General features: G+C 40.9%; 1 protein-coding gene across 1 annotated transcript in view; it reads left to right on the forward strand.

Annotated features, from left to right (window-relative positions):
• Positions 1-23359, forward strand: part of NEIL3 (nei like DNA glycosylase 3) — a 40559-nt gene extending 17200 nt beyond the window's left edge. The window contains exons 5-10 of the mRNA XM_065405543.1: positions 2749-2823; positions 9788-9954; positions 15004-15173; positions 17095-17521; positions 21545-21719; positions 23177-23359. Coding sequence (XP_065261615.1) covers positions 2749-2823; positions 9788-9954; positions 15004-15173; positions 17095-17521; positions 21545-21719; positions 23177-23359 — 1197 coding nt within the window. The remainder of the gene's footprint in view (positions 1-2748; positions 2824-9787; positions 9955-15003; positions 15174-17094; positions 17522-21544; positions 21720-23176) is intronic.
• The last annotated feature ends 4202 nt before the right edge of the window (positions 23360-27561 follow it).

Genomic DNA, 27561 nt, shown 5'->3' on the forward strand with positions numbered 1-27561 from the left:
ACTGGCTCATCGCAACCAAGGTTAAAACCAGTGGGAACCATAGCTTGGATAAGTCTCCAGCAGTTGGAATCAATTTTACCACTGTTTCGGTTAGAGCAAATTTAAGTAAAGTGGTGGTTTAAAAACTGTTTAGTTGCCAGAGTCTTGTCTACACTCTATCTCTCGTTGGTTTTAACAGTGATTCAACTGAATTGGTGGCGGGAATCTTTTCATATGCTTCCCCAGTGTAGACACAGCTCTAGAGTTCAGGTATTCCTGTCCATTCCTCAGGTATTTTTGTTCACTCCATTGTTAGTTTTGCTCATGGTTTGAACCTTAGTGCCCATGCAGCTTCCACATGATAACTATGTTCACCAGCTAATGATAGTCACGCTCAGAAATGGAAACCCTTTGACCCTCTCTTCACTTGCTCCCTATGGGTATGACTTTACAGGGATAAAAGACCCGTGGCACGTCTGTGGCTGGCCTGGGTCAGCTGACTCAGGCTTGCAGGGCTTGGGCTGCAGGGCTAAAAATTGCTGTGTAGATGTTCAGGCTTGGGTTGGAGCCTGAGCTCTGAGACCCTCCACCCCCACAGGATCCAGGCCAAGCCAGAAAGTCTACATAGCGATTTTTTTCAGCTCTGGAGCCGGAGCCCCGTTAGCCTCAGTCAGCTGACCCAGGCCTGCCGTGGGTTATTTTTTTTTTATCTCTCTGTAGACCTATCCTAAATTACAGGAGAAACAGAAGTGCTGTGGGGTGTGTCCTGGTAGTTAATAAATCTGGGCTCTGGGGGAGAAGTTCATTTCAAAGTTCAGCGACCCATAATAGAAAATGTGTGGCTCTAGACACTCTCCTGATTAAACTGAGGAGCCTTTAACTAGAGGTATGCACTGTTCTTGTAGCTGTGTTGGTCCCGGGATATTAGAGAGACAAAGTGGGTGAGATAATATCTTTTATTGAACCAACTTCTGTTGGTGAGAGAGAAGTTTTCAAGCTTACACAGAGCTCTTCTTCAGGTCTGGGAAATGTACTCAGTGTCACAGTGGAATACAAGGTGAACAGATTGTTTAGCATAAGTAGTTAACACACAATTCAAGGCACCATTCAAAGTGAAGTGGCCTGATAACACTTCTCCTAGTCATAGACGAGAAAGGGGGGGGGGGGGGAGGGAGCTTATAGGAGTGGGGGATGGGTTAAATGGGTTATAGATCGTTGTAATAAGCCATAAATCCAGTGTCTCTATTCAGTCCATGATTTTGAGTATCAAGTTATGAATTTAAGGTCCCAGGCTCGTCTTTTGAAGTTGTTGTGTGGGTTTCCTTTGAAGATGAGGACTGAGAGGACATACATAGAGTAATCGCCTTATGAAAAGTGTTCACCCACAGGTGATACATTGTGTTTGTCTTTCATCATTTTTCTGTGTGAGTTCATGTGAGAGCACAGTGATTGTCTCACCACATAGTTGTTATTGGGGCATTTAGTGTATTGGATGAGATACCCACATGTAGTGATAGGCACAAGTAGGACCCATGGATCTTGAAGTGTGTGTTGTGGGGGTGTTAATCATCATAGCAATGGAGATAGATCTACAGGTTTTGCATTTGTTCTGGTGCCACTTCGGTTGGTGTGTCCTGGTCTGTAGGGAGCTTGCTTCTAATTATGAGGTTGGGGGGTTGTTTGAAGGCCAGAAGTGGGAGTTCAGGAAATATTTCTCTGAAAATGGGGTCCCCATCAATGATGGCTTGTAATTGTTTGATGATACCCCATATGGGTTCCAGTGTGGGGTGGTAGGTGATAACTAAGATTATGATTTAGTCATGGGTATTTTTAGTAAAAGTCATGGACAGGTCATGGGCAATAAACCAAAATTCATGGTTGTGGCGTATGCATGACTTTAGTATAAATACCCCTGACTAAATCTTGGGGGCTGCTGCTGCAGGAGTGTGTGTGCATTGGAGGGCTGCTGTTGTGGGGCTCAGCATCCTGGGGGGGGCTGCTGCTGGGGGGGCCGGGGCCAGTGGCTGCTCCAGCCGCTCCGGGGACTGCTGCCCACCCGAGCAGTGGCCGGTGCGGCTGGTTGCGGGGCGGCTCCAGCAGCAGCCGGTGTGGCTGTTACGGGAGCCACCAGAGCAGCTGGCCCTGGAGCCAGCTGCTTGGGCAGCCCTGGGGTCAGCCACACTGGCTGCTGCAGAAGTCATGGAGGTCATGAAAAGTCATGGAATCTGTGACTTCCATGACCTCCGTCAAAGACCCGGAGCCCTAGTGATAACTAGAGGTATGCGGTCGGAAGGGGTTTTATTTCCATATTGAAGCAGGTGGTGGAGATGTCACACACAAGAGAATTAAATTCTCTAATACGAGATTCTAAATCATGGAGGTGTTGGTGTTAACCTATAAACTCCATCAAGAAACCAAGAGGCAGCTAGTGCAGATTACTACATGAAACTAAAACCCATTCAACTGTACTACTGGGGACCATTAGGTCAACATTGAAGTAAAACACTGAAAATGTGTAGCTGTTTTGGGGGAAGCAGCACAAAGTCAGACACTGTGGATTAGTAAGTAAGCATATTTGTGTGTGTAAATATACAGCAGAGGAGGCAAAAAAGTATGAGAATATATGAGATCACGTAGCTATGTAATACCATGTTTGTTGGAGGTATCCATAGAGACATTTTAATTATAAATCTCTTTACTGTAGTTGCTCTAGTGTATTATAGTTGTATAAACCTATTTTTTTTTAAAGCATTTTTGCCTTTTTCACAGGCTTGTCAATTGACAGATGAACAGACACATCACTTGGTGAAAATGACCCGTGATTTTACTCTTCTCTTTTATAAGGTGAGGGCAATAACTTCTAAGAGAGAAAAATCCACTGAAATTTTGCACCAAAATGTGTAAGCTGTATGTAGCCATCTAGTGGAAACAATAAAAAGAGGCAATAAGTCAACATGCTTGAAGTGGGAAGGACTTTTTGGTTCAGGCACTACTAACTGTTTGAGAAAAAGCAAGCAAATAATGCGAGATATTTGAGGGTAATTGGATCCTCACTGCTTTGTTCATAAAGTTTGATATAAGATGTGTGGGGTTATTTAAATACAAAGAGTAGTTTTGACCTAGCTTTTTAGATTTTGAACTTAAATTTTGTAGAAATTCACCAAGACAATCTTCTCATTCACCAGGGATGAGTGGGGCTTTAAAACCCTGAATCCATTGAAGTCAGCACGAGAGAGAGAGAGAGTCTTGTGGTTAAGACACAGAACTGGGAGCTAAGAGATGTGGATTCTGTTCTTGGCTGTGCCAATGATTTTTAGCATGACATTGGCTAAGTAGCTTACCCTTTCTGTGGCTTGGTTTCCCAATCTTTAAAATAGATGTAATATTCTGCATTTATACAGTATTTGCGTTGAAGGACCTCAAAGTGCTTTTAAAGAATGAAGTAAGCCCCTAAATCCTCTCTAAGATAGCTCCTTAGCTAACCCATTTTGCAGTGTTATTAGTAAGAGTGGTAACATCTTATCATTGTTTCTAAAATGTTAAATACTGTGGTGTACACAAATTCCAGTTAAACTTTACATGATATTGGCATAGAAAGTATGCTTACTACGTTAGCAGATGATACCAAACTGGGAGGGATTGCAAGTGCTTTGGAGGATAGGGTCAAAATTCAAAATGATCTGGACAAATTGGTGAAATGGTCTGAGGTAAACAGGATGAAGTTTAATAAAGACAAATGCAAAGTGCTCCACTTAGGAAGGAACAATCAGTTTCACACATACAGAATGGGAGGAGACTATCTAGGAAGGAGTATGGCAGAAAGGGATCTAGGGGTTATTGTGGACCACAAGCTAAATATGAGTCAACAGTGTGATGCTTTTGCAAAAAAAGCAAACGTGATTCTGGGATGCATTAACAGGTGTGTTGTGAGCAAGACACGAGAAGTCATTCTTCTGCTCTACTCTGCGCTGGTTAGGCCTCAGCTGGAGTATTGTGTCCAGTTCTGGGCACCGCATTTCAAGAAAGACGTGGAGAAATTGGAGAGGGTCTAGAGAAGTGCAACAAGAATGATTAAAGGTCTAGAGAACATGACCTATGAAGGAAGGCTGAAAGAACTGGGTTTGTTTAGTTTGGAAAAGAGAAGACCGAGAGGGGACATGATAGCAGTTTTCAGGTATCTAAAAGGGTGTCATAAGGAGGAGGGAGAAAACTTGTTCATCTTAGCCTCTAAGGATAGAACAAGAAGCAATGGGCTTAAACTGCAGCAAGGGAGGTTTAGGTTGGACATTAGGAAAAACTAACTGTCGGGGTGGTTAAACACTGGAATAAACTGCCTCGGGAGGTTGTGGAATCTCCATCTCTGGAGATATTTAAGAGTAGGTTAGATAAATGTCTATCAGGAATGGTCTAGACAGTATTTGGTCCTTCCATGAGGGCAGGGGACTGGACTCGATGACCTCTCAAGGTCCCTTCCAGTCCTAGAGTCTATGAATCTATGATGCAAATATTTTGGGTCCTGATTTGTGTACACAAACATTGTTGGGTATTCTTAAAAACATTACTAAAATAGGAAGGAGCGCAAGTATTTAAACAAATGCTACAAATTACAGAAAGAACTGGCTGGTCGGTCTTCTTGGTAGTCCATTGATCCGATGATGACAAAATCTGTGCAGGTCATCAATTGGTGTCATGGTGTGCCCTCTGATGACTGTACAAGCCAATTCTAGAGGTGCACATTTTGCTGCAGATGGTGCATGGGAAGTTCGCGGTCAATGGATTGTGCGCTGCTGATGCTCTGTGACGTCGTTCGCGTGCCTCTTGTAGACGCCGGCAGCGGTCTTCCTCAGAGGCGATGCAGGTATTTCTGACTGTTGCACGCCACTGTGTTCTGTCGCTGGCAGCGTCCTCAAGGTCCCTAGGTTTGATACTGCTGTAGTGCAGATTAGCTTTGATGATGTCCTTGTAACGTTTCCGTGGACGACCTATATGCCGGATGCCCTGGGAGAGCTCACCATACAGAAGCTGGCGGGGGATTCTGTTGGCATCCATGCAGCTGACATGACCGGTCCAACATAGCTGTGACTTCATGATCATCATTTCGATGCTTGTCATCTGGGCTCTCTCGAGGACCTTGAGATTGGGCACTTTGTCTTGCCAGCGGATCTTCATGATGTTGCGGAGGCAGTGCATGTGAAATGCTTCGAGCTGCTTGATGTGACGCCTATATAGTGTCCATGTTTCGCACCCGTACAAAAGAGATGAAAGAACAACAGCTCTGTACACAAGCAGTTTTGTTGACATCCGGATGTTGTGGTGATTTAAAATTTTGACACGCACACAGCCAAGTGCCTGGCTTGCTTTGGATATTCGTGCGTTGATCTCATTATCCAGTGATCCATCACTGGATATGGCACTACTCAGGTATTTAAAGTTCTCCACTACTTTCAGCTGAGTGCCGTCAATGGAGATACTCGGGACAGAAGCATTTGATCCAGGTGCAAGATGATGGAGAACTTCTGTCTTTCTGAGGCTGATAGTTAGTCCGAAAAGTTGCGAGGCCTCAGCAAACTTGTTGACAATGTGCTGAAGATCATTTTCAGTGTGAGCCATGAGGGCACAGTTGTCAGCAAATAGTGCCTCAAGAAGGAGTTTCTGCACTGTCTTAGTCTTTGCATTCAGGCGACGGAGGTCAAAAAGTGAACCATCATGTTGGTATTTCAAGTATATACCTCGGTCCATATCTTTCGTTGCATGGTTAAGGACACATGCAAAGAACAGGTTAAATAGGACAGGAGCGAGAATACATCCTTGTTTCACGCCGTTGGTGATGTTAAAGGGGGCTGATGTGGCTACATCAGACAATACTTCGCCTGTCATGCTGTCATGAAAAAGGTGAATAATCTGGGCAAATTTTCTTGGGCAGCCAAGTCGTGTTAGAATGGTCCAAAGGGCTTCCCTGTTGACAGTATCAAACGCCTTTGTCAGATCTATGAAGACAGCATGCAGGTGCATGTTCTGTTCAATGCACTTCTCTTGTATTTGTCTGACAGCAAACACCATGTCGACTGTGCTCCGGCCAGGTCGAAAACCACATTGACTTTCAAGTAGATTTGCCTCAGAAATACTGGCTATTAGGCGGTTCAAGATGATGCAGGCGATGATCTTCCCTCCAACGGAGAGGAGGGATATGCCTCTATAGTTTCCACATTCTGCTTTGCTGCCTTTGTTCTTGAAAAGAGAGACAATAGTAGCATCGCGGAGGTCCTGTGGTATGTTTTCATCCTCCCAGATGTTGATGATCACACTGTGGAACGCTGCTAGTGCTGCTGGACCTGCTGCTTTGTATATCTCTGCTGGAATCCCATCTTTTCCAGGAGCTTTCCCTGAACTCTTCTGGCTAATAGCTTTCTTAATCTCATCTATAGTAGGCGGAAAGTCAAGATCTGTCAGAGCAGGTTGTTGTGGAATTTCATTGAGGACAATATTATTCACGGTTGATGGTCTATTGAGAAGGTTGCTAAAGTGTTCTCACCATCTTTCGTTGATGCCTTCTTTATCTTTAATCATCGTTGTGTTGTCTGAGAGCAATGGGGTGGTCCTTGGTTTAGAAGGTCCATAGACAGTCTTAATAGCACTGAAGAACATCTTTAAGTTGTGGGTCTCAGCATAGTGCTCAATTTCTTTGGCTTTGCTCTCCCACCAGTTGTCTTGTATCTGACGGAGGTCTTTCTGTGTTTTGCTCTGAAGGTACTTGAAATGGCCCCGTTTAGAGACTGAGGAGGGATCATTCTGCCATTCGATAAAAGCTTTTCTCTTTACTTCCAGTGCTGAGCATATTTCTTCTTGGTTCTCATCAAACCAATCCTGATGTGTTCTTTTCTTTGGTCCAAGAGATGTTATTGCTGTGTCAGTCACTATCTGCTTGAACTGGTCCCACTTTTCGGTTACAGTACCGATCAATTGTCCGTGGGATGTCAGTTTGTCATCAAGACTCTTCTGGAATTTGTTGAAACATTGAGCATCCTTCAGTTTGGCTATATTGAAAGCAGGTCGCACATGCTTAGGGCGTCTGTGCCGAGAAGGAACGATGTAGAGTTGAAGAGACGTCCTGACTAATCTGTGATCTGTCCAGCACTCTGCACCTCGCATTACTCTAGTAATCAGTACGTCTCGGATGTCTCGCCTTCTAACAATGGCATAATCTATCAGATGCCACTGTTTGGACCTAGGGTGCATCCACGTCGTTTTGTATTTGTCCGCTTGTCGGAACAGAGTTAGTAATGGTAGGTCATTTTCAGAACAAAGACTCAAAAGGAGTAGTCCATTGCTGTTCATTTTGCCTACACCATGTGGCCCGATTACTCCTTTCCAGTTCTCGCTGTCAGCCCCGACTCGGGCATTGAAATCTCCAAGTAGGAGTAGTTTGTCTGTTACAGGTGTGGCTTTGATCAATCTGTCGAGATCTTCATAGAATTGTTCCTTTGAGTTGTCAGAGCATGTTAAAGTGGGTGCATGTGCACTGATGATGGTGACATGACGTTTGGCATTTAGTGGGAAGCGTAGCTTCAGCAATCTTTCATTGATACCCACTGGAAGGTCTGGGAGTTGATGCATCAATAAGGTTTTTATTGCCAGACTAACTCCATGTATTCCATCCTCTGTCTCAGTCTTACCCTTCCAGAAGAAGGTGTAACCACCTCCTGGTTTACTCAAGAAACCTTCCCCAGGCAATCTTGTTTCACTTAATGCCGCTATATCGATGTTATACCGGACTAGTTCTCGAGCAATGAGAGCTGTCCTTCTCTCAGGTCTTGCAACAGCTTCTCGATCCATGAGGGTACGAACATTTCATACACCAATGGTAAGTTTTCTCAAATTTTTCTTTTGGTTTCGGCCGCAGATTGGGTTGAACTGCCAGCCGCGGCTTGCTGGCCAGTTGTTATTGTAGGGCAGGCAATTTTTAGGCCACCTTTTCTAGGCCCCTCCCTTACTAGGGTGAGCAGTGCTGTCCTGAAGAGGGCTGCTCAGACGCCTGGGATGCTGCCGGGCAACTCTGCTGCCCCAAGTACAGAGCTGGACGGCCACCTATCCACAGACCTCCTGCGTGCAGGATTGGGACTACGACTCCCAGTGGTAACCTCCACCTGTCGCTTTGCCCCTCCCCCATTGCCGCAGGACTTGGGTGGTATGATGATAATGTTTGATGATTTGCACAGGACCTGTGCGTGAAGCTTTTTAAGTGGTAGAGCCGTCGCACAGGAGCAATCCCACTCTCTCGACCTTAGAAGCCAGACACCAATGGTACGAAAAATCGTCACAACTGGTAACTTCTTTGGTTGCAGTGGATGGCCTTGACGTCTTTTGTGCCTTGTCAAGCCCCTCGCTTTCCACAAAGCATTGCAAAACCGCCTTCTTGGCCATTGGATCTTAGTGATCTCTTTCGCCCAGTCCGCCGGAGCTGATGTTGCATGCGGGGTAGGCATATCCCTAATTCACTGAGGGTTTGAATCCCATCAGTTACACTCACCTGGTTTGGCCGGCCTGTCGAAGCCATTGCCCGGCGTGTGGCTGCTGCGCATGCTGCAGCTACTTGGAGCCACAGGTGAGAGCTGAGTGACAGGTGGGGACCAAAGTGGATGGACTACCCCTGAAGGGGTACGACAAGTCCCCCCATCAGAGGTACTACCCCTCCCTAGCCACCCCATACACCCCAAAGTACATGTCAGGAGTGGGAACTGGCTGGTAATGAGAACATAATTCTAAATGTAGAACAGAAATCCAAGAAGAATTGAATTATGAATATTTGAATGAAGTGGTATTCATGTTTGAATCGGATGCAAAGACAATAGATGAATATGGCCTGTCATAACTATAAAGGGAAGGGTAACAGCTCTCCTGTGTACAGTACTATAAAATCCCTCCTGGCCAGAGACTCCAAAATCCTTTTACCTGTAAAGGGTTAAGAAGCTCGGGTAACCTGGCTGACACCTGACCCAAAGGACCAATAAGGGGACAAGATACTTTCAAATCTTGGGGGGGGGGGGGAGGCTTTGGTGTGCTCTTTGTTTAAGGGGTTGTTCGCTCTTGGGACTGAGAGGGACCAGACATCAATCCAGGTTCTCCCCATCTTTCTAAACAAGTCTCTCATATTTCAAACTTGTAAGTAAAAAGCCAGGCAAGGCGTCTTAGTTTTACTTTGTTTTCTCAACTTGTAAATGTACCTTTTACTAGAGTGTTTATCTTTGTTTGCTGTACTTTGAACCTAAGACAGAGGGGGGGTCCTCTGAGCTCTTTAAGTTTGATTACCCTGTAAAGTTATTTTCCATACTGATTTTACAGAGATGATTTTTACCTTTTTCTTTAATTAAAAGCCTTCTTTTTAAGAACCTGATTGATTTTTCCTTGTTTTTAGATCCAAGGAGTTTGGATCTGTATTCACCAGGAGTTGGTGAAAGGAAGGAGGGGGGAAGGGTCAATTTCTCCTTGTTTTAAGATCCAAGGAGTTTGGATCTGTATTCACCAGGGAATTGGTGAAAAGTTTCTCAAAGCTTCCCAGGGAAGGGAATGGTGGCAGCGGACCAGAACTAAGCTGGTAATTAAGCTTAGAAGTCCTCATGCAGGCCCCCACACTTGTACCCTAAAGTTCAAAGTGGGGATACAACCTTGACATGGCCATTCTTAATTATCTGTGTAATTTATTTAGCTGCAAAGTTGTCAGTTTGTGTGTGTGCTCTCTCTCTTTATATGCAGATGTCTTGCATTGGATCAAATCTCTTTCTAATCGCATTATAAAAATGTTCTATTTCAGTGCCGCAAAACAGGATCAGCACTCTACAAACATTACAAGGTGTACAAACGCCCTAACTGTGGTCAGTGCAGTGGAAAGATCACGGTTTGTCGTTTAGGAGAGAATAACAGGATGACATACTTCTGTCCTCAGTGTCAAAAGGATAAACCTCAGCTTGTTGATGTTAGGTATGGCATTTGCTTTATAACCCTTTAAAGTGTGGCCCTACTCTGAAAAGTGCTGAATAGAACTGCTCCCTGTGTGTATTCAAAACTCTGTATGCTGCCTTTACTGACAAAAAGGAGCTTTTATTGTTTTTTTTCTTGTGAGCACTGCAGCACTAGCTCAGCTAAGAGAGTGAGCTGAATTCAATTCCTATTTGTATGTCAACATAGTTGTTGACTAAATTCCACACCGTTTCAATTATTGGCTAAATTCCAATTCAAAATACCCTATTCAAACCTTTTAAAATTATTTGAACCATCAATTGTTAGCCTACATAATGTGGATTTACATAACTATGTGAATTTATAAGTTTTCCTTACTCTCGCTCTAATTGTCCATCAATCATCTTTTACTCATTTGTGTCATCTTGTCTTAAATTAGATCCAGATCCTGCAAATACATAAGCAGGTGCTTAACTTTATACATATCAGTCCTGTTGATCCCACTGGGGTTACTTGTGTAAAGCTAAGCACTTCTGTAAGTCTTTGAGGATCAGGATTTTAGATCATAAACTCTTCTTGCCAAACTTGACATTTTACAGAGGCTGGATTTCTAGGAAATGCTGAGCATCTACATTTCTGCAATTCGGGCCATTTTTAAAGTGAATCGAGTTGGGCACCCAAAGTTACTCCTCAATTTTGAAAATCCTGGTCCATCTTCTTACTGTTACCAGCTAAATGTTCCTAGTTAGCCTTTGCGATTTACACGCTGTTGAGTTGAACAGGATAGAAAGGGAATTAATTCACATCATTGATGTTGCTATTGGTTGGCTGTGATGTATAAAAGTGAATGAACCGGGCAACAGCATGTCTACGTAATTTGTTTTGGCTTTATAGTTATAATGAATAAAATTATAGAAACTTATATTTTAAATGAAAATTGAATTTGCAACATATTATAATGGAACAAAATTTTGCAGTCCTTGTCAAATCATGGGAATCTACTTATTATTTTAATCAAACTTTTGATTTTCTCCTCACAAGTTTTGGGAGGATTTTACTCTGTGTGTGCCATTGAGACATTTTCAGGCTTAGACAATTGTGCTAGCCTCAGTCTTTCTGCTTGGAAAGTTGGGAAGGGAGAAAATACATTGATATCACAGAGGAGCAAGGGATACAATTTTCAAGTGCCTCATTTTCATTGAGCCTTCAGTTCCTTAGTGCCTAAGAAACTTTTGAAAATTTTACCCAAGACTTCATTAAAATAAAAATTGTAGCTAAGATTAGAGAACATTTAAATCCCCTCCACCATCATCTTCTTCTCAGGCAATTATAACTCAAATAGCTGAAGGAATTTTGCTAAAGGTTTGTTTGGGTTTTTTTAAACCTTTGATCACAGATCAAACAAAGAAAATTTCAGCCTATAGGATAAATATTTTTCACATGCTGATAACTTTCTGAAAATATGGGGGAAGAGGGTTATAATGAGAAGTCACTAGCAGCAGGCTGGGGTGAGAGTGGTGTTCTGTGTTGTCAAGTAAACAGAGAATGATACAGAAAAAAATCTGCTTTTTTCTCACCCCCTCCTAGAACAGACTGGTATGCTAGAACTCACAGACAACAGTAAAAGTGAAGCTGTACAATATTGTGCTTTTAAGGAAACAGTAAAAGAAACAATATAATTTCTCATTTGAAAAAGCTATCTGGTAAAGGTAGCCATAGACCAAAATAATCTCCCTTTTCTCCCAGCACTATTGTTATTCAAGTGTCAGAGCACAGTATGTTCCATTGCTTTGTGTTTTCTATTAGACAATACCTTTCCCAGAATGAAAACGCACTTATTTCAAGTGTCAAGGATTTTATGAAAAGGCTGATTTACTGCTTCAAGATGCTCTGATTTTTAAGGCCAGAAGGGAGCATTGTGACTTGTTGCAGGTGACAGTCTGATTAAAGTATCCTAAAGACTTAAAGGAATTCTATTAAATGTTCTTTATGTTATCAAATCCAAGCAAGTCTTCAATCTTTAAGATAATGAAATGACAAAATTCCAGTCAACTAAGAATAAAAATATTTTAGATTACTAAGCAGTCTTCATACCTAGAGCTGTCACAGATCCAGTCAAGCACCCGTCTTGGCCACTCACCAGACTGCTGTGAGGGGATCCAACTGCTGAATCCCTGGGTGTTTTAAGCCTCAGTAGTCTGAACAGAGTCCAGGCACTGCTCTTGTCTTGGGGTCCTTAGACACACTCTTGGGATGCAGACCCTGTGTCCAGCACCCGCTTATGAGAGCCACAATCATACAGCCAGCTGCCCACCCCTGGAAGGGTGCTGACCCTTCAGACTTCCCCCTGTAGCTTAAACACATCTTCTTCCAGAGCTCAAACTGTGTGGGTGTTCTGGGCCCACAGTTTACCTCTTCAAGGGACACATGAATAGTGTAACACATAACACCCTTTGCCCAGGATTCTAAAATCATTGCTCTTTACCTAATTGCACAAGAAATACACAGTTCTGTGCAAAAATAATAAGCCACCACCACTACCAGCACCGTTGTTTTTTGCGAGAAAGCAATTAGGTACCTAACTCCAGGAGAGGGTTCATGGCTGTAAATTCCATGAAGAGATAGGCACCTCCCTCCAACCCAGACATAGGTACATAAAACTCTTTGAGGGGTGGGACTTAATACCCACCCCTTTCCTTGGCATTTCCTATTGGCTAGGTTAGGCAGCTCCCCACTCATCTGGCTGGTTTTTGTGGATGCCATTCTTAGGTGCATGACTCTCTCAATGCATGGTACAGGGAGCATGCCTGCCTCGAGGCCGTGGATTCCGCTAGGCAGCAGGGTGCCTAAATGTTAAATATTGCAATGTCGAGTCTAAATCCCCTTTTTGGATCTAGCCCTTTGAGCAGGGATGGGCAAACAACAGCCCGGGGGCCGCATCCGGCCCATCAGACATTTTAATCCAGCCCTCGAGCTCCTGCCAGGGAGCGAGGTCTGGGGGCTTGCCCTGATCTAGCGCTCCAGCCGGGGTCTTGCCCCGCTCTGCATGGCTCCCGGGAGCAGCGGCATATCCGCCCTCCGGCTCCTACGCATAGGGGCAGCCAGGGGGCTCCACACGCTGCCCCCACCCCAGGTGTTGTCCCACAGCTCCCATTGGCTGGGAACCACAACCAGTGGGAGCTACAGGGGCAGCACCTGTGGATGGGGCAGCACGCCGAGCCACCTGGCTGTGCCTCCATGTTGGAGCCGGAGGGGGGACGTGCCGCTGCTTCCGGGAGCTGCTTGAAATAAGCGCCACCTGGAGTCTGCACCCCTGACCCCCCTCCCTCCCTCCGAACCCCTTGGTCCTAGCCCGGAGCACCCTCCTGCACTCCCAACCCCTCATCCCCATCCCCACCCCAGAGCCCGTACCCCCAGCTGGAGATCCCACACCCCAACTCCCTGCCCCAGCCCAGAGCCCCCTCCCACACCCTGAACTCATTATTTCTGGCCCCACCCCAGAGCTCTCACCCCCCTCCAACACCCCAGCCCCCAATTTAGTGAGCATTCATGGCCCGCCATACAATACATAGTTAGGGTGCCTCATGCTTTCATTTTCCTCTATGAACCAGGCTCCTTGGTCTGACTACATGTCCCATGATGCAATATGGTCTCTCCTCTTGGAGAGGAGAGGTGATGCATCAGGGAAGTTCCTGGCCGTGGTGCATCATGGAAAATATAGTCTGTCCAGGGAGCTGGGCTAACACAGTGGAAAGGGGCATGAAGTAGCTAACGAAAACTTCCAAGTGGCATCTCAGCAACATTTCCAAATTTAAAAAAAATTATTTTTAGATTAAATATTTGTTTTCTGATCAACCTATGTTTTTTTTTCTGGAAAGACACTTTTGCAAAAAACTTTTAGCCAAAAACCCAGGTTTTTTTTGTCAGTTTTGATGGAATTTTTTTTAACCAGCATTAATAAAACCTTTAAAAAGAGAGGGTGAAACTTTTAAAAAGTAAATAATTCTTACCTCTCACAAAATTGATAAATTTATAAAATACAATCCTAGGCATGCTTAATATGGTAGCAGAGCTCAGCGGGCCTTGCTGCTTGCCACTAGCAAAACATCGTGAGAGACAGCCCAGGTTGGACAGTTAAGGGGATAGAGCGATCCCACAGTCCCAGGCTGCACCCCGGGGATCCCATCACGGATACCAATCCTTGAAATCATGTTACTGTTTCACATCCACCACTATAGTGCTGAAGTGTGCCAACAAAAGAGTATAGTAATGTATCATGAAAACAGTTGCATGTCAGATTTCTGGAGATGAATTAAGATCCCTGTACAACTTGGCAGGTCAATCAGGAGTCAGGAATGTGGTATCTGGATTTACAGCTATGACAAAAAAAATGGTGGATTTGATTGTTTAATGCTCTGATTCTGAACAGGTTCCTAAATACCAAACCTGTTTCAGCCGTATGCATAAAACTGATATTGTACGAGACTGATTTATATATTTAATATTTTTGTTTCCTTTTCAATGAAAGGTAAGTAGATGCTTATGCTTATTATTTGTAAGTGTTAGATTCCCATTTCAGTGTGAAATCAAGGTTGTATTCCCTATGCTAGTACTGGTTCACTATTGATCTTGTTCAAGTCAGCTTCTCTGTGCTTTAATTTCCCCATTTGGTTCATTGTTGATGAATACTGTGGGGGGGAAGGAAAACAATTGGACTACTGGATACTGCCTCCCTATACTCTATTGCTTATTGCTGCTGGTGCAAAAGGCTATAGCATGATGATATATAACATAGCATATAATAATTAACCTCTGTTAAAGCACTTTGAGATCCTCTGAGATGCCATTTTAGTTTGAACTATTTTTTTTTTTTTATTGGCCTATTCAGCATTGAGGAGGATTTGTCCTTTGGGTAAAGGAATCGTCTAACTAATCCAAACTATGATATGCAGCTGTTGCCCTGGGTACCACTTGTTCTCCAGGCCTGCATCTCCCAATACATGCTGGATTCAAGGCAATTTGTGGAAGAAACTTCACAAAAGGTTAACTCCGTTTTGTTTTGTTTCACAGCAAACTGCCAACTAGAAATAGCCTAATTGGCTGGGCATATGGCAGGGGGTCATGTTCTAATGAACATGTAGCTCAGAAATCTGAAGAAGAGTGGACATGTACTATCTGCACTCTAATAAACAAACCTTCTGCTAAGATCTGTGATGTTTGTTTGACTTCAAGGCCTGAAGGTAATGATGGCTTTTGTGTGCTGCTTTTGTAGTCTGTTTATAGTATTGTCATGTTGTAGAAAATGGTATTGAGAATCTGTTGTTTGTTTGTTTGTTTTTGTTGCAAACTCCAGTCTTAGTTTTAATTTTAAAACCAAACTTTACGGCCAGATTTTCAGTGAATTTCAACCCAGAATATAACCTTGCAGGTTATTTTTACATGACTAACTGCATATCCGATTATTACCTTGTGTGCACGGGTATAGATTTTGCACAAGAACACCAAGAGGTAACTTATTTGACCCTTTGAATCCTGTAATATTTGCTCACTAATAGCCTAATTTTACAAAGTGCTGTGCATGCTTAACTCCACTGTGTTCAGAGTAGGGATGACTCTTGGCTCTGCCAGCTCCCTCTTGCAGCCAGGGTGCCTCCTACTAGGCCATGCTGCTTTTGACTAGATCTCCCTGACACTGCTCAGTAGCAACTGTGGATGGGACCAAGAGAGTGTGGGAAAAGAGCTCTGAACTGTAATACCTCCTGCTTGGATTTGTCTGGAAATCTGTGTACCAGGCAGGGAATGGTGAGGTGGAGAGCAGATATCCCTGGGCTCCATCATTTCCCAAGTCCAACTCTACTGCATAGGCCTGCATAGAGACATTAAGTGGGGCAGGGGCGAGGAGCCCTTCCCAATTCTTCCAGGTGAAAAAGAGATCTGTGTACAAAGGGAACTCTGAAAAACAGCCTACGTTAAGAACCCAGCTCAAAAATCCTTTGGTTGCTACATGTATTCTAAGAATCTGCATCATAAGACCAAATGTGTTTTTAAGGAAGACTGCTTACACCACAGGCACATGTGCCTTTTTACCTCAAAAACACTTGCATCTGTTACTCTACACTATGCTTATGCTTCCTATGTATATGTGCAAGAAGTGTAAAGGATCATATAGATTGTCAAAACCAACTAGGGCACTTTAACACACAATTCCCTAGTCGATTTGAAAATCTCAATCATAGTGCTGATGTTTGTTTCTACTATACTTTTTATTTATTTTTTTTAACGGAGGCTATTACTTCAGGGTGTCTTTTTGTACTGGGGAGTGAGATGCGTTGACTCCTATGTCATGTTTAGCTGGCACAGATGTCTTTCCCCAGGCCAGGAAGGAAGAAAAGTGTTTATCTCTGCAGCTAGCATAGATTTCTGTTGCCAGCAGAGGCTGAGCTTGCTGGTTCTTTTCCTCCAGAATCCCAGTGTGAGAAACCTGAAACCTGTCTGCAAACTCAGATTTGCCAATTAACTTTTTTTTTTTTATTTATACACCCACCTGATTTTCTAAAACTTACAGCAGTCTCTGTACAACAAAGGCATTGTAGCCTAAGGCTTTAGAACAAAATCCTGATTATTCTGTTTCTTTTTCTCCACCTCTTCCCCATTCCAATCATGTAGCACTTAAGCTGTTATCAAAGACTGAGGTCTGGAACTTGAGGATTTGGTTAATTCAGTGAAACATCTTTATCTACAAAATTTCAATTACATATTTTCTGTTTAAATCAAATTTTCTTCATGTTGCAGAAAGTAGTATGTAAAGTGGGTTTTCTTTTCCAATGTAGGGCTTTATCATTCACCTGTCTTTATAGACATTGAGATTCTTGGTCCTTTTTTTCCCCCCTTTGTTCAATTTTATATAATTAATTTTCCCCTGAAGTTTCAGTTGTGAACAGTATTCTACACTTGTGTAGTACTGTTACCTGCTGTTAAACAGCTGCCATGTTTGACTCCAAAAATGGCTAAACTTCTATGATGGAGGAGAATGAATCCTGTGTATATCTAATCTGTGAAGTAGTCTATATAAATGTATGGCGGATGTTAATACATGCAGTTTATATATGAACTATAGGCAAACTTTCACACAAATGGATAACCAAGATTTTTTTCTCCAAGTTTCAAAGGTAGAGAATGATAAAGATTCTACAGCCTCTAATAGCAGCTTAGTCAAGTACCCTTGTAACTGCTTTGGAAAGCCAAACACAGAAATAAAGGTCAATAGGAAAACCACATTTGGAATGACAACTCTAGTTTTGACAGATCTCAGCAGTAAAGTCACTCCCTTAAAAAATGACAGAAGTGATAGCCAAACGCCAGATGGAAATTCTCACTGTGACTCTCCAAGAAACTACAACTATTGCCAGAATAACACCCGCCAGAGGAGTGGGAAAAAGTATGAATTTCATTCAGCAAACTCACTCACTGCAGTAAATACAGCATCACCCTCCCACCATCAGGCTGATTCTTCTAATCCAGTGAGGAAGAAACAGAAGATTGATCATTCATCCTCAGATTTCAAAAGTAACGTGAGTTTGTCAAATAGGTATGTTATTTTCCAAAACTTAAACAAGCTTTTCATATAAAGTGCCATCAGCCTTCTATAAAAATAAATTTGCTAACTGGAAATTAATGTAAGTCTGTGTTTGGGGGGAAATTTGGTTTTGGCCTTTGATGTTTTACTTTAGGAACCTAAGCCAGTTCACTTATTTCTCTTGTGCTGGTGTGATTGAGCAACATCAAAAGTGCTTGCTGTAACTTCAGAAGGCTCAGGGGAAGAAGGGAGGAAAGCCCGGGGGGAGACATTGGCCTGGAGATGGAACAATGTGTTCCGTGGAAATGAGGCAAGTCAGAGAGTTGAGTGAGAGTCGGGGGATTGGGGAGGGAGAGAACAAAGCCAAAATGGAAAAATTCACAGAAAAGGAAGAAAATAAGAACAGATTAAAAAAACAAAAAGGAGACAGCAAAAGGGGATTAGGGTATGATGAAAGTGTGCCAATCTATTACCATTAAAGGCTGGGAACCACTGAGTTTGCGGATTCTGATACATTTATGTCAAAGCCTGACACAAACATGTTTCACTGTCTGCAACCTTGTCTCCAAAGAGACAGGAATTAGTGGGCGAGCATTGCAGGAACAATGTGATTGGGTGCCTTGGTGGATGAACCAGTGCTTCCCACATCCAAGAGCCCAGTATGTGATCACACTGTAATGAGAGAACTTTGAACAGTATTTACTTAAGTATTGCTTCCGTTCCACTGACATTTCCAGAAATGATAGTGATAGTAGTTGAAAGAGATGGGATGAAATATCTTCACGTTTTTGGGGACCAGACTATGGGTTATTATTATGTAGGTCTCTCTCTCTCGTGAGAGCCATTCCAGAACAATTAAATAATTAAACACTAAGTGGGCCAGAAAGAAAAGTAATCACTATATAGTCCAGTAAAATAGGGAGATTTCTTCCCAGTAAAATTGGGAAGAAATCTCCGTATCTCACAAGAGTGTTTCTGGCACTTGGATATTATATAAAAGGACCCACACAGGTAAAAATGAATGTAGCTTACAAACACTGTGACTTAAAAAAAAAAAATCATATTCTCTTTCTAATTTTCAGGTTAGGTACACTACATAGTGCTGCTAGACCGTCAGTTTAAGGAACATAACTTCAGTGCAGCCCCATTCTGATTAGCATCAGCATTCTATTGGGCACAATCAGAACACATTCATCCAATAAAATACATACTTCCAGTGGCACTTCCACTCAATGAATTGTATAAATTTCAAACTCCTTTGGTTTGGTTTGTTTCATTTTCCTTTGACTAGTGGCAGTAATGTATCCTGAACAGCAACTGAAAACGAGCTACTCTAGAAACACTGGAACCAGTCACAAAACTAGCCACCAGTGCTATTTTTCCCTGGTAATCTCTGGTTAATTGGATTGTAATTATATTATTCAGTGCAAACATCCACTGGGCCTTGGACCTGACTTTTGTCTAAAATGAAAATATCTTTAATTGCCTTGGAGTGCAGGAATTCATTCATTCTGGATGATTTAAAAAGTATAATGGTTCCAATATTACTTAGGTTAAAAAAACCTAAAATGATCATTTAGGCAATGTTTTGTTTTAAAACGAGAACTAATTTTATAGCAAAGATTATCAGGCCACAGCAGTTATTTCGTTATATTTTGCACATTTAAAAGCCAGATTCTCAGTTCTAACTGGTTAGAGAAATCCATCCGGTGATGGGCATGAAAGGGCCTTTTGAGCTCCTTTGTTAAAATTCACTACCAAATTTAAGAGAAGGTTGGAGTGATAGTTCTTCTTCCCATGGAGTTATTCCATCTTTGATCCCTGCCGGGGGTGACTTATTCTTGTGGAAAAAACAAAAAACACTACTTCTGAAGACCTCTTTTTTTCATTTTGTTTTTTGGCTGCTGTTGCTGCTGCCGCTACCTTGGGAATGGACAAAATTATTATATTATATATTATATTGTATTTTATATTACATTCACTTGCCAAAAAAAAATAAATATGGTTCTACAAGGTCATAAACCCTGCTTCAAATTGCACAAGTTAAACATTGGCCTGTTCTGTCACACATATTCAGTTTAATTTTTCCTGGACAGCATATAATAAATACTTTTCAGAACAGCTTCAAGGGATGCAGTCAATTTGAAAATCACACTTGTTTGAAAATTTGTGACCTACTCTAGTTAAAAGAAATATCTACGATTACTAAAATGGAAATGAATGAATGGGGAAAATATTTCTCTTCCAGTTTGTTTACTTTATGCATTTGACAGCACTTATGTCCAGACTTCAGAGGAGCAGAGCAACCCAGATTCCCACTGGGGGGAAAAAATCAAGCTTTTAGCATCTGGTCAGTTTCAATGCAGCCTGATAATTATCTGAACTCAGCTGTGGTAAATCAGCATGGATGAGTCAGTGGAGCTATGCTGATTTACCCCAGCTGAGGATCAGTCCCATGATCTTCTGCACTAGCAATTTACTTCATTCACTTTACCTTGCTGAAAGATCTATAACACATCATCAGAAGGCAGAAAATTCATTATGAAAAGTCAAGTTGATAGAGCGCCTTTTAACTTATTTGTTTGCCAGGTGGTGTTTCCTCCTTCCTGGGTTATCTTTGACTATTTTTTTAAAATGGGAAAACAAGTTAATGAATTTGTTAGCCTCAGACTTCTCCTATTTGCAAGTACATGTGCACTTAGTACACGGGGCTTATCACCTCCTAAAGGGAGGGGGAAGAAATTTTTCTTGAGAGCTCGTTAAAAAATTGAGCAAATGACAATGAGTTATAGACCAAATACCAAAGGTAAATTCTGCCTTTTGCTTAAATATGTATATTCCCATTACCTTAATATTGCAAAGTAATTGGCCAACAATCATATTTTAAATGGGGTTAGGTCAGAGGTTCTTCTGTACTACTGTGACTGTATCCAAAGAGACCATTAGGCTCACCAGTGATCTTCACCAGTCTTCCAAACCAGAGGTTCCAACATGAACCTCTGTTGGAAAGTGAATGTTTGTAGATGTTCCTCACATGTACCCATTTAAAAATAAACATGGTGGGCTGAGCTCTGAACAAACACATACCCTGATAGGACAAAATGCAACCAGATTGGAAGCAACTGAGGTGGTCAAGGGAGAGAAGGGAGACATGGTAAAAGTAATGGGAACACAAGGTTACGCAGATAACTTGTGTTGTGCATAAAATGCTTGAAATTTCCTGGTCAGATTTTTGTTCTTTAAGGTAGAGATGAATGAATCTCTTACATTTTCACCCCAGTGGAAGGCTGTTCCACTCCGCAAACATGACATGTAACCTGTACCTGTAAAAACAGATTCCTTTTTTCTCTAAAACACTGTTAAAGAAAACTCACCTAATTTAAATTGTAGGTAACTAAGAAATATGCCCTTCTGTGTTGAATTCAGATACAATCTCCAACTATTCTTAATAACAGTAGGGGAGAACAAAGCTTCCCTACCAGCTTTATAAGAGAAGTTTCCGCTCAGTCAGCTAGACAGTTCCTTGTTGGAATATGATTGGGATCATTACAGTAGATTTGATCAAAGAGCGTGGAAAATTTTCTCTAAAGTGAACAAGTAGGTAAAGATCCTTGTCTAAGCTATTTGTGATGGTTTTCCATTGCATGAGAGACTGAGAGAAGATGGTAACTGTAACCTTTCTTGCTGCTGAAATTCAGGATGTCTTAAACTAGATAAAATCCGATCCATAGTGGGAAAACTGGTATATATGTAAAAGCCCTGAGGTAAGACAGCTTCTAGATGTAGATTGGAATTTACTACATTTTTTTTTTTTTAGAAGTTTAAATTTAGCATTCAATGTCAGTGAAATCCATCCATTTTATATATAAAGAACCAAAGGGGTGGATTAGAAAAATTCTATCCAGCTGTCACTCTGTGCAAAGGTACATTATTGACAATCCTGTTTTACAAGCAGGAGTGTCTGGGGGGGGGGGGGGTTGGTGGTGTAATCCCTTTAATATTATGCAGGAGTTATTTTGTAACCTGTCATTACAGTGAACATCGAGTTAACATGACAGATGGTATTTGTACCTTAAATGCGGTCAGTCCTCGCTGCAGTAAACACAACCGCCTCTGCAGTCTCAGAGTTGTGAGAAAGGAGGGAGAAAACAGGGGCAGACAATTTTATACTTGTCCTCTACCCAGAGGGACTCAGTGTGACTATTTCAAAGTAAGTACAAGATCTCGGGCCTTAGTTTTAAGCTTCCCAATGAAACAAATAAAACTATTATTCATCAGTCAAAACCCCCTTTTTTGCTTTAACTAAGTCCTTTTTTCTCAAATATTTTTATGTTTTAGAAAGTATGAATAATACTTACATTAATATCTAATGTTCACAAGTTCATATACTTTCCTATTTATTAAATAGAAAAAAACGCCATGGAAAATGGATGCGATTCTGGCCAATTGTTTTGTTTTGTACCTGAGGAAGGTTGGATTGTTGTAGGTTTTAAAATTACTATTATTCAAAAGTAATGTCTGAGGGAGATCCCACTTTGGCTACATCTATGCTATCTGCTAGGTGTCTTTCTCCTGCTCGCATACATATACTCATGCTGGCTCTCATCAAGTTAGTGCAAGTATAAATAGCAGTGTAGCCGCGGTGGCAGCAGAGGGTATGTGCTCGGTCTGGTTTAGCCATATCTCTGCAGCCACCACCCATACCATCACAGCTACACTGCTATTTATATTTGTGATGGCTCAATGAGAGCAGGGGAATCACACCCCTAGCTTGGAGTGTAAACCTTGCCTGTACACATTTCAATTACTACTGAACTATTAAAAAAAATTCCTTTGTAGTAGTAGTGAAGAATCAGAGTATAACTGTGTATGCATATTTGCAATCTTCTATATCTGAGCACTATAGGAAAATGAAATTTTATCTTAGATACAATTTCAAAAGTACCCAAGTCCCACTAACTTTCAGCATGACGTAGGCTCCTAAGAGCCAGAATTTCAAAAGTATTTAGGTGAGGTGCAGATAGTTACCTAATGGGATTTTCAAAAGTGCCTTAGCAGGGTAGGCACATAACTCCCAGTTCACATGCTCAGTTACTTGAGGCTATCACTCGGGTAAAGAAAATGTGTGTACCACCTCCGGAGTGTGGTGAATTTAGACCCATTGTTCTATTGCAGTTTGTACATGGGGTGGGGCGGACTGGTGCATTCAAGTCAGTGGCTTTAGGACCATGTGACCAAGAAAGATCCCCCTCAAATGCCATAAGTCTAATTAGTAACAGCAGTTGCTTCCCTTCGTTATTCTTAGTAAAATGAGGAAATTGCAACTTAGACCTATTGATCTACGCATGTGACTGTCAGGCCACTGAGAAGAACTTATAACACAATAATTCATTTGTAACACATCATTCAGAAGAAAGGTGCATTTTAATACCAAGTTGAAGTTATTTACTGTAACTTCAGTTATAGCTATGGAAGTCAAACTACCTGACTCTAAGAAATGAAACAAGCAGTTTTAAGGGGAGCTTTTTTTTTGATTGCCACTTGCATGGCTGAATCGAGTGGGAGGGCTTATCCTGTAGGTCTGAATTTTTGTCATTGGTCCATAAAAACGAATTTGACCATTAGACACAGTAACACCCACGGTAAATTAATAATTTCTCTTTACAGTGGGCAGACTTACAGTTTCCATTCTGCAATCATGGGAAACGCTGCATTATGAGGACAGTATTGAAGATTGGGCCTAATAATGGAAAGAACTTTTTTGTGTGTCCCCTTGGGAAGGATAAACAGTGTGATTTCTTCAAGTGGACAGAAAATGGACCAGGAATGAAGATTATTCCAGGATGTTGAGATTTTCATCTATAGTGACATCGTACTTTTCATACTATGTGTACTATAGTTCTCTGCTCCAAAGGATATTATTTTAGGAGATTCATTCTCAGGTGACATTTCACAATAATATTTTTGCCTAGATTGTGTTTGGAAAGGAAAAGTGTGAGGTAGGGGTTAGAGAAAATTTTATTTTTTGTTCATTCCTTGTCATTGTAGCTGTTTTATCTAACTATAGCATCTTTCAGAATTAGCAGTTAACGTATCTGGCATTCTGAAAGTTAAACAATGGTAACATATCATTAGCATGCTAGTTTCCTGGGAGAAGACCTAGTCTGAAGGGGGAATAATGTATCTGTCATTAAAATGTAGCTGTCACTTGTAGTTTATGATGTATTGTAATATTCTGTCAGTGCAATATTTTTGGTTTTGATTGGAGTCTGTCTGTTCCTTATATAGGTGTCGCGTTAGTTCCTCAGCATTGCAGGTGTTCAAATATTTATTGTTATATGTGAACTTCTCATATAATGGAAGATGAAAATTTGGTGTTCAATAAAATTTAAGAAAAAAATCACTCTTTAAATTTTATTTATACAGATCCATGTTTAATAGTTCGTTATGAGGATCACTGTATTTGTACACTCAAATCTTGTCATACTTAATGAGTTCACTATTGTTGGCTAGACTTGTAATAGAAGACACTAACATTTGTTTTATAATTTTACAAATCTCTCTAATGCATATTTTAATCTGTCTTAATGACTCTAGTGCCACTTAATAGACCCCTGAAAGGATGTTACTAGTGTGCTATTGTATAACAATACTAAAGACCCTAATTCTGTTGTGATTCACAATCAGTGTAAATCCGTTAAGCAGCAGTGCTATTTATTCTTAACAGCTTCTGGAAATTTATGTTTGCATATGTCATGTCTGTGTGGCTGTTGTTCAGGATCATGGAAAAGAGGAAGAAATGGAGGGGGGAGGGAGTAATCAAAAAACCTTACACTTCCTCACTAAAATATAATCTGCTCAAAGTAGTAAGCAAACTAAAATCTAACTAAAGCCTCAATTATAAAACCCTGTGATCTTTGTTCCACAAAGCACTAATGCATCTTTATAATACAATGAAAATATTAAATTACATAGAAAATAAGAACACGAGTACAAGGTTTATTTAGGTGACAGACTACTAAAGGGACAATGCCTTCATTTTACAGAGTCTCCCTTACAACACTCAGATTGTAAAAATTAAAGCCTTTAAATTTTGTTCCACCTTTGTTGTCAATTTTTACTTTGTGCAACCTGACTGAAGTGCAAAATGAAAACAAGTCATTTGTCACTTTCTTGGTTCTCCTGCACAGGCATAATTCTGCAATGCTTGAGTTGTAAACACTTCAAAGAAATGACTAAATTCAAAATACACATTTTTCAGATTTTTTTTTAAATAGTAGCTTAACACTAGCTTATATTAAATTCCTTAAAAAAAAAAAAACAGTAATTTTTGGCACTGTCCATCTTGCTAACAGGGTCAACCTTGAAACTAGAACTGGATGAAACTTTTCAAATTTTGACAATTCAAAAAATGACGAATTCTTGAATATTGACAAAAGGGCAAACTCTTGAATTCTTTTTAGCCAGTTGTTAAAGCAAAACAAGTTGTTAAATGCTATGCTATACAAATTGAAACAAATGCATCTCACTATTTTTAGGTTAAAGGATTATAGCTGTTTGTACCTTATTGCAGATTTTTCTCGTGCCCTATTCCAGCAATTTGGGAATCCATATAGAAAAATATATAAAAATGAAAGGCTAACAATCTGATCAAAGAGCAGTGAGCTATAGAAGGCAATCAAATATTAATTTGCTTTTTAATCAGAATTCCCCATTGAAACAAGTGGTCAGTCCTGCGTAAACTGAAGGCATGGTATGCACCATGCATAACATCAGCAGATCAGAAAAGGGGCTTCTACTCTTTAAAATGTCTGCTTTTAGGATCTGATCCAACACCCAGTGAAGTCAATGAATAGACTCCTAATGATTTCAGTAGGTTTTGGATTAGGCATTTAACACACATACACTGTTACTGCTATTTGGGCAACATTTGAAAAAAGTCTCTTGCTATAAATTGCAGAAAGCAATTTAGAAATTGGAGCAAGAAGTAGAATATTTAAATCCAGAAAATGGTAATGTCATACCCAGTCAGTTTTATGTTAGCACGTTCTCTATTATTTCATGTTGAATGTACAAGGGAGTAAATCTTTGGCTTTGAAAGGAATACTTGTTTTCCAGTGTATGACATACTGGTTATAGTCAACACATTTTATACTTTAGCCTCAGGCCTTTATCCTCTTTATTTGGATTGATTTTATTACCATTTATTTTCTAAGGGCCATGTACTGTTCTCAGACCATACACATAACTCCCATTTGATGTTAATAGGCATTCCACAGCTGGATCGAGGGTAGTCAATGGCCTTTAAGTTCATAATTCACTAGAGAAAAAAGAGGCAACTCATAAGATACCCACAGTATATATTCAAAATTTAAGAAACTATTAAGGCATAATTGTGACAAAAGGTTTTTTCCCATTCTACTGCAGAGAGATTCAAGTTTGAGCTATATATTAAAAAAAAAATGCCTTTGCATGCAAAATGCAAGTTGCTCGTAATGTTTTCCTGTAGCTATAAAAAATGTACATGAGAACTCAGCATGTAAACCCTAGTATGAGAAAAATTGTGGGTGAAGTTTCAAGGCTAGGCTTAAGACCCTTGAAAGAGGGCATGCTTTTATCTATCTGTTGGCTGCCCATCCCCATAACATCCAAGCACCTTTCAATTAAAATCAAAAGTGGGAGCTAAGTCCCTGTTTCACTTCATGGAGTCTCTGGCCCATCTCCCTTTTTCAGGTGAAAACTCTGCCTGGGGTAAGGATTTTGATTTCGTAGATTTTGTCAGTCACTTGCCTTACAATTAGAGTTACACAAAGGTTCTAAATAAAACCTTTGTGTAACTTGTTCTGTGGGAAGCAAGAGATTAAAAAACTATAAACCCAACAACACTAAATCAAAAGCAATTTTAATATTTTCCACTGTTGGAAATATATTTACTTTGCTCTAAAAAAACAAAAGTAATTGACTGCTGCCATATTTTTGCTTATGACCTCTCCTATAACCTCCAAAACACTATCCCTAACAAGAATTACTATATAATGGTAGCTAATAGGCTTCTAGGTGGCTTATAGTCATCACCATTTTGCCTTCTATTCTGGATCTTACCTGTACTCACCTACACTTTTATGCATTTAAACTGACATTTGGCCTGTGCTCTTGATGCCAGCAATCAATGTTCAGCATCCAGTTTGAATTTACACATTGTACCTGCCTTCCCTTTCATTCCTCTAATACCTCAAAGCTTATTTCCATTTTTTTTTCACTTGAACATTCAGGATATAAACTAAAAATCCAGTCAGACCATTGTAGAAATACAGTATAACCAATTTTTTGTAGCATGCAGCATAACAAAATGTATAAAAATCCAATCAAAAGTAGAAAGAGAAGGCTGAAGTTTTTTTTATTATAGTTGGAACAGAAGGAGATAAGAGCAGACATTCAAGGAAATAAATGGGTAAGAATAGATCCTCACACTTAAATAAAAACCTAATTTAAAATTCCATGGACACACAAGCTCCCTGCTCAGTTCTACCTCTGCAAAGTTATGAGTTGATGGAACTTGGAAATGTACAGACATCTAAATGTAACTGGTGCTTTGGTTGTTTTACTTGGCTGCAAGACGACCTAGTCTCTTGGCGGCCAATAGTCACTTCTCCATGATGTGCAAATCTCCTTGGACCCCAGATTTTATCATTTTCACTGTGAAAGCAGGTTCAAATAACGTAGCCATTTTCTAGCTCTTAGGGTTGTGGGTGTGAGCCAGTAATTTAGTATTTGTTTTTAGTAGGAAGGCTTAAGATGAATGACACCTTGGCGCAGATAGCTGGGTGTACAATTGAAAGTAAGGCCCCAGCTATTGAGAGACAAGGAAAGAGACAAAAGAAGCCAAGATTAGAAGTGCAAAATGAAAGTCTAAGTGGATAAGAGTGAGGGAAAGTTTTAAAAAACAAGAGGATTGTTCCTAGTTATATTTGGATATGGTTAACACACCAATGACGGTGGAAGTGATATGGCCCTGCTCTTTGAGTGACATCTGACTGCAGCATTTTGCAAGC

The sequence above is a fragment of the Emys orbicularis genome, chromosome 5, assembly GCF_028017835.1.
Source record: "Emys orbicularis isolate rEmyOrb1 chromosome 5, rEmyOrb1.hap1, whole genome shotgun sequence".
NCBI classification, from domain to species: domain Eukaryota; kingdom Metazoa; phylum Chordata; order Testudines; family Emydidae; genus Emys; species Emys orbicularis.